The sequence below is a fragment of the Odontesthes bonariensis genome, chromosome 1 (assembly GCF_027942865.1).
Source record: "Odontesthes bonariensis isolate fOdoBon6 chromosome 1, fOdoBon6.hap1, whole genome shotgun sequence".
In the NCBI taxonomy this organism is placed as follows: domain Eukaryota; kingdom Metazoa; phylum Chordata; class Actinopteri; order Atheriniformes; family Atherinopsidae; genus Odontesthes; species Odontesthes bonariensis.
This window is the reverse complement of record NC_134506.1, coordinates 35,466,647-35,473,305: the sequence shown is the minus strand read 5'-3', so window position 1 is coordinate 35,473,305 and position 6,659 is coordinate 35,466,647. Positions and strand designations below refer to the sequence as shown.

The 6,659-nt window shown below is 41.3% G+C and overlaps 1 protein-coding gene across 1 annotated transcript; it reads right to left on the bottom strand.

Annotated features, from left to right (window-relative positions):
- Nucleotides 1–427: 427 nt before the first annotated feature.
- Nucleotides 428–3,648, bottom strand: LOC142383795 (uncharacterized). Its single transcript, XM_075469530.1, has 10 exons — nucleotides 3,573–3,648; nucleotides 2,631–2,961; nucleotides 2,486–2,544; nucleotides 2,340–2,363; nucleotides 1,753–1,962; nucleotides 1,518–1,609; nucleotides 1,131–1,229; nucleotides 923–998; nucleotides 761–842; nucleotides 428–584 (listed from the first exon to the last, which is right to left on the bottom strand). Exons 4-10 carry the CDS (start codon nucleotides 2,350–2,352, stop codon nucleotides 476–478), a joined length of 681 nt encoding a protein of 226 aa, XP_075325645.1. The 5' UTR covers nucleotides 2,353–2,363; nucleotides 2,486–2,544; nucleotides 2,631–2,961; nucleotides 3,573–3,648; the 3' UTR covers nucleotides 428–475.
- Nucleotides 3,649–6,659: the final 3,011 nt, after the last annotated feature.

Genomic DNA, 6,659 nt, shown 5'->3' with positions numbered 1-6,659 from the left:
CTCTGACTTCTTGCTGTATTTGCGCCTGTAGCTACAGACCAAGAAGAATGTGTTTAATTATGAAACTCTGACACTCAATGATCATCCCTTGGACGATCCCAATTCTTGTGCAATATTCAAATTATGACCAGACTCTGTTGTGTGCAATATATCCACATCCACATACTTGAACCTACTAACACCTTATTTTATATGTTATCACTAACACCATATTTGATTATATTTATTTTATTACCGTAAAAAACTGTGCTCCTTACATCCTCCCTTTTTTTTTACATTACTTATATATTTTTATATTTTTTATATTTGCACCGTTTTTGGAGGCTTAGAATTTCGTATAATGACAATAAAGGCACTCTGATTCTGAAAATGTGACAGATCTGAACCAAAAAGATTTACAACAGTAAGGATGAAAACTTACATTATTTTCCCATCCCGGTTGCGTGCAGGGCGACGTCCATTATGCTTGTTGTAATCAATGGCGGCCAGTAGAGTCCGGGTCTTGTACACAAGGGGTGTCCGACATGCGCTTTGAAGCATACATCAGAATGTGGTTTTGGAAGTTCTCCAAATCAGAGGTGGTCCTGTTTGATTAGAGCACACACAGGTTATTACAATTACACAAGTGGTACGACTGTTGTTCTGCTGTCTCAATAAGCAACAAGATGTGACAACAACCACACTAACTTCTGTGGTATTACTTATGCTGCTTTGTAATAATGACTGATCATGATGGAGATCTAAAATACAAGATGTTTACCGGAAGTTTAGGAACTTCTTAGCCTGGGCCAACCATCTTCTGTCCAGCACAGTTTGGATGAGTGCCTGGTGATCAGCTCCACCTGTATCAACAAGGGTCATTAGAAAAAAAAATACACTCCCATAAGGAGGCCAACTACACTCAGACATTGGGTAAAATTACCTTTTGTGAGCCAGGACTTTTTCAGGCTGCCTTCATCCAGTGGGAGATGATCGCATTCTCCTCCAACCCAGGAGTGCTTTCTTCACTACATGACATACAACACCACGCCACATTGTCTGTAGCAAATACAGATTGTAAATATCAGTGAACCACAAAATAACTTTGCAAACAACAAAAAAACTCCAATAAAAATGTCATTCATACATACCAAGAACACATCCACGGTCTTGGCGTGCTTACTGCAATACCAAAAGTGGTTCACAATGTCCTTGATCCATGGAACAACATCTTTGTGGTTTGCTCCAACCTAATGTGGGTACATAGTAGTAAAACATAGATAAATGTAACTGATGAACATGCCAAGTCAAGCATACATGTATAAGAAAAGGATAAAGAATAACAGAATAGACTTTACTGTCATACAACCATGAAATTTGTCTCTGGTTTCACTATATAAAAAAAATAAATGGACATTCATTCCATTGCTCAAAACATAAATGCATGCATACATCATTGCATATATCCCCTCCCTCTAACCTGCTTTCAGGTAATTGAAGCAACTGGGACAAAGGAAAAAGAATGGATGGGTACATACCCGTCGAAGCCTCTTGTTCAGACTTTTGGCTGCATGCCATATATCCAATGAGTGGAGGATCTCAAAGTCTTTGTATTTACCACGCACTGGATCTGAAACAGAAGAAAGTCAACAAACACCACTTTTATGATCAACCTCATTTCACTTCATTCACCGAGTTGTCATATAAACTGTGGTGACAGTACACGCACATTATCGAAAAAATGTAATGCTTTTACAACAGCATAATTCTTACGTAGCAATGCAGTGATTTGTGGATGGGCATCAGTGACGACTTCCTTTATAGACAGCTCTTGAAGGAGAACGTCCATCATCCGAACAAAGCACTCCTTTTCCATGATGACGGAGTTTCTTCTTGTTTCGCGTTTGTCGACTGAAACAATGTGGACCATATCTCTTGAGTCTTGCTCTATTGTTGTATATGTGCAATACTGTGCACAATGACCTGTGAAAGAAAACAGTGTTAAGGAGTAGACTTCAGTGTGTTGACAGAACTCATTAAAATAATATTTTGTAACAAAACATGCCTTGATCTTCCTATCATTCGAGGGGATGCAACAGATACAATGAGTACAAATTACATAACACACAAAGGGAGTTGTAAGACATTACGCCTGGACACTAGTGTGAAGCTTTGAGTTACCTTCTCCCCTGTGCTATAATTGATGCTGACCAAATACGTTCATTCAATTCTGAGCAACTATGCATGAGTAAATCTAAAAAGCATCACTAGAAAGCAAAACAATATGAAAGTGAAATAGTGCAGAAGCATGTAAATTCAATTGTGATTTGCAACTTTCTCAGAATCTGCAGAGAACTTACCAGGAGAATCCATTCTGCCATCACCTGTTGCAAACAGACATTGCAAGCATTAGATTCAAAGGTTGCAGATGTATTGTGTAGTCCTACCATCACAGCATTTGACAGACACTTATCATTATGTTTTGTGGGAAAACAGTATTCCTCACCTAAGACAACAACATGATCCTTCTGTCTTAGACGGTCTAGGACTTCTCCCCTAGTTTTCCTACAATGTGGACACAATAATGTCATTAGATGAGTGACCAGTTCACACTGAAAAACTTGGTACCATTAACAATAGCCCCAACTTACCCATTCCAAGACTACTCCTGTCCCACGGGGTGTCATGTTAACGCTGAAGGGTGTTTTAGCTGAGCAAGGTACTCCTAGCACTTTGTCAACAAAAGTGCACTGTTGTACTGGCAGTTGCAGGTATTTGGCAAGCGCAAGCAGATTTTCATTGTATGTGATGTTGGCACTTTTTCCAACGAGGTCATCTTCAGAAAGGACTCTGTGGTGATGTGCGGTGAAGTCAGATGCTGACGCCGAGTCTGATGCTTCTGGCTCCTCTGGCAGGTCAATGTCTAGCACTGCCTCCTCCATAGTTATTTCTGCCAGCTCACCGACTGCATGCCCAGGGACTCTGAGGAAATAAGGTTGGTCAGATTAGCTTCATTACATGTTCCAGTGAGTTATAGCCATATCAACAGTGTAAAAAAAATACAGCTGCTTGGAATGTGCTTTGGTGTGCCTACAAATTCAATAGTATAACTAGACAAAACAAAAGTAGGGGGACTAACAGTGAATTACACATACAAAAACATTGAAAAGTCCACTGAAAACATTGAAAGTGCATTGGTTGTACAGTTAACAGCTAGTTACATTGAGCAAAAAAGAAAGAGAAGTAGGAAGGACATGTAGTGGTGTGACAAAGTGCTAGTGCATATTCAAGTGGCAGATGGCTTGTGGGTAGGTACGGTCCCTGAAACATGTGGTATTACATGGGATGTTGCGGTACCTTCTCCCTGATGGTAGGAGTGTGAATAGATGGTGTGCGGGATGTTTAGGGTCAGAAGTGGTGTTCTTGGCATTCCTGGCAATTATGGTGTGATGCAAGACTGAATTCCCAGGAAATCTCCCAGTTCAATATAACACTTGTGTGATTTACTCACATAATTGTTGTGGTAGTACTATTTGTCAAGACACTGTTCTTCACCAATGCAGCCTTTTCCCCAAGAAAAAAAAGAAACACACCTCAGACGAAGAGAAGGCTCAAAATCCTCATCCGAGCTGTCTCCTTCCAGAGCCATCTGAGCGGGACTAGATCCGAAGTCATCAAACTCGATGCTGTGCAGACAGCAACACAGATTAGTATTTCACATAAAACAGAAAGGTGCAGCAAAAATGATATACTTACGTCGTGTTCCTCAGGTCCACCACCTCTTCCTCTAGACCCTCAGGGTGTTCTTCTAAGCTTAGAGAGTGCATGCTGCAGCCAGGGAAAACACCAAAGTGTCAGTAAGTGGCATACCAAAATAATCACAGGTAAAGAAAAGAACTCTGATAAACACATAATATCTTATGGTCCGTCAGTATAACATCATATAGGGATCACCTTGCTTCAAGATCCACAGCTTCCTCTGTACATAATGGCTGGACACCAAGATCTGGAATGCTTAGAGGAATGTCCCTGGAACATGAAACATGTCATAAGTAACCAGACAACCGCTGACATACAGAATAACTGAAGGAGTGATAAAAAAACATACTGTTCACGATCCGAGCCCCCGCTGATGCTTGAGACTGCTATAGGTGGCCTAGACTTCGTCTTGCCCGGTGTTGAAGTCACATGAAAGCACTTGTAGCTAGGGGAAAAAAAAAAACATTTTCTACTTTTTCATGTAAACAACTTTGTATACTTTACATGTAAAAGGGACAGTGGTGGTATAGCCTAATAAGCCTACACTATTGGGCCAGGGTAAGTGAAGTAATTTACAAGGACTTTTATTTGTCACAGGCATAGAAGTTCTGAAAATTTTAGTCTAAATGTAAAGCAGTTGTGGGGGGAAGGGTGGCAATGGCAATCATCATTCGCAGTGGGGGAAGTCAGTGCAGTTAGGTCCTCTGATTCACAAGTGTAGACTGCCCACGTAAGATACTATAATCAGAGATTTTATAAAGATAGAACTCAAGATAATATGCTATAATACTGTTGCTGATCTTGAATGGGATACTTCCCTCGTGGTGTATTCGTGGAGTGATTCCTTTGTATTAGCAGACACTTACAAAAGTTACATTTTAGACAGATGCGCGCAGGCACTACCAACATACACGCCGCAATAAACGCAGACTAGCTCTACACTATTCCGATTACAATCATAATCCGAACAAATGAATCCATTTTCATGTGTAGATAACAATTCTTGTTCGGATCAAAACGCTATTCTTATTCTAATCAGGTCAGGCCGTGTATTTCTGAAGCTAGGCTACGTCTCGAACTCAGAATATGAAACGCTTGGTGTTGGCTCTTCAACGCAAGCTAACACATAGCCTACAAGTCTGCAAGCAAAGCCTACACCACGAATACCACATGAGGGAAGAAAAGTTGAAAGCAACTCAACTTGAACATGGATTTCCGTTTAGAAAAGAACAGTTGGATCAAAACAATCCTTAATCATTGCAGGGCGAAATATGGTAGTTCTACATAAGAAAAAACAGAGGAAGTAATCGGGTACTCACAAGTTCAAGAGCATGACTGCCAGTTCTCCGTCGGATTTGTGTCCCTCTTTCTCCCGCAAATCTCTCCATTCTGGAAATGCCTTCCCAATGTTAACACGGGTGCGAGCCCTTTCCCTGTCTCGTAACCTCTTCCTCTGCCTTAAGTCGTTGGTTCTCGGTGTCTTCCTCGGTGGCTCAGCCATGTCCCAAACGCTTTCACCACTCGCAACTGACTGCTAATAAGCTACAACAGTACCTAGCTAAGTGCCGTAAACACAAACGACTCTTCTCGCGCATCGCGAGACTTCAGAAGCGGGTCGCTCCTGCAGAAGCGGGTCGCTCCTGCAGAAGCGGGTCGCTCCTGCAGAAGCGGGTCGCTCCTGCAGAAGCGGGTCGCTCCTGCAGAAGCGGGTCGCTCCTGCAAAAGTTACATATGGGATTCTCAGCATACAGACCCCTGTTGGGAGGGAGACAGGCTTCATTCGCTTACTATTGACTTGTTTAACCTTTGGTAAACTCCAGAAAGCTATAATTTTAGGTGAAAATACTACCTAGTGCCCCTTTAAACTCATCAAAATCACCTGCGTTCAACTATGTCAGAGAACAGACTCACGGGTTTAGCAATTCTCAGTATTGAGTCTAAACGTGCAAAAATTTAGATTTGGATGAGTTGATAGGAGATTTGCTGCACAGCAATCGTTGCATACAGCTTCTGTAATTTGATTCTGTATAGCAATCAGTTGATATACATGTTTTGTATTGTTATTGGTAATGGAGCCTAAGTGTACTTGGCTGACTGAACTACCTTGGAATATTTATTCAACTGGTAAATGAGCTCTGGGAATTATAATTTTTTAAACAGTGGATACATTTTTAGGTGGCTCGGTTTTAATAAAAAAAAATAAAAAATAAAAATAAATAAATAAATAAAAAGACATTGTGCAGCTGTGCCTCTGTTTAAATAAAAAAAGAGCCACTGGTAGGGCTTAACTTGCATGAAAGATGCTGATTAAGATCGAAAATAATTTGGGATGAAGTCAAATCATTAAAACCGCTTCTGGAATTGATGGCATGAACAGCAATGACAGAGGTCATTTGTGTTATGCTTTATGGCTTGTTTAATTGTGTGGATAGAAAAAATAAAAAATAAAAATGCAAGCTCACGGTGATTTTAACTTCCTAGGTGGGTCAGGTGAAGTGTGTTAAAAGCTCTGCTTTGCTTGGATGTTGCTCTGCTTTGCTTGGATGTTGCTCTGCTTGGCTTGGATGTTGCTCTGCTTGGCTTGGATGTTGCTCTGCTTTGCTTGGATCTCGTTTGCGTTTTTGGATCGGATCTCGCTCTGCTTGGATCTTGCCTGCTTTGCCCTGCTGCAAAGCGCTGTCGCTGCTGTGGAGACTGACCATATTTTTTATGGTGTACCTAAGTGGTTGAGGTCAATGCTTGCCCCAATAAAATTGGTAGCTAATAATTCGTTGGGGGGTAGGATACCCTGGTTCCAACTAATCAATTGGCTGGTCTGCGTTCCGGTATGGTCAGTTGAGGGGTTGTAGGACACCCTGGTCCAACAATCCAATTGGCTGGCTGCGTTCCGGTATAGTCTGTTGGGGGGTTTGTTGCCTTTA

Coding starts and splice junctions, on each gene's coding strand:
- LOC142383795 (XM_075469530.1), bottom strand. Junction 1,230..1,517: donor TGAACAAGAGGCTTCGACGG/GTATGTACCCAT, acceptor TACCCACATTAG/GTTGGAGCAAACCACAAAGA. Junction 585..760: donor AAGAAGTTCCTAAACTTCCG/GTAAACATCTTG, acceptor CTAATCAAACAG/GACCACCTCTGATTTGGAGA.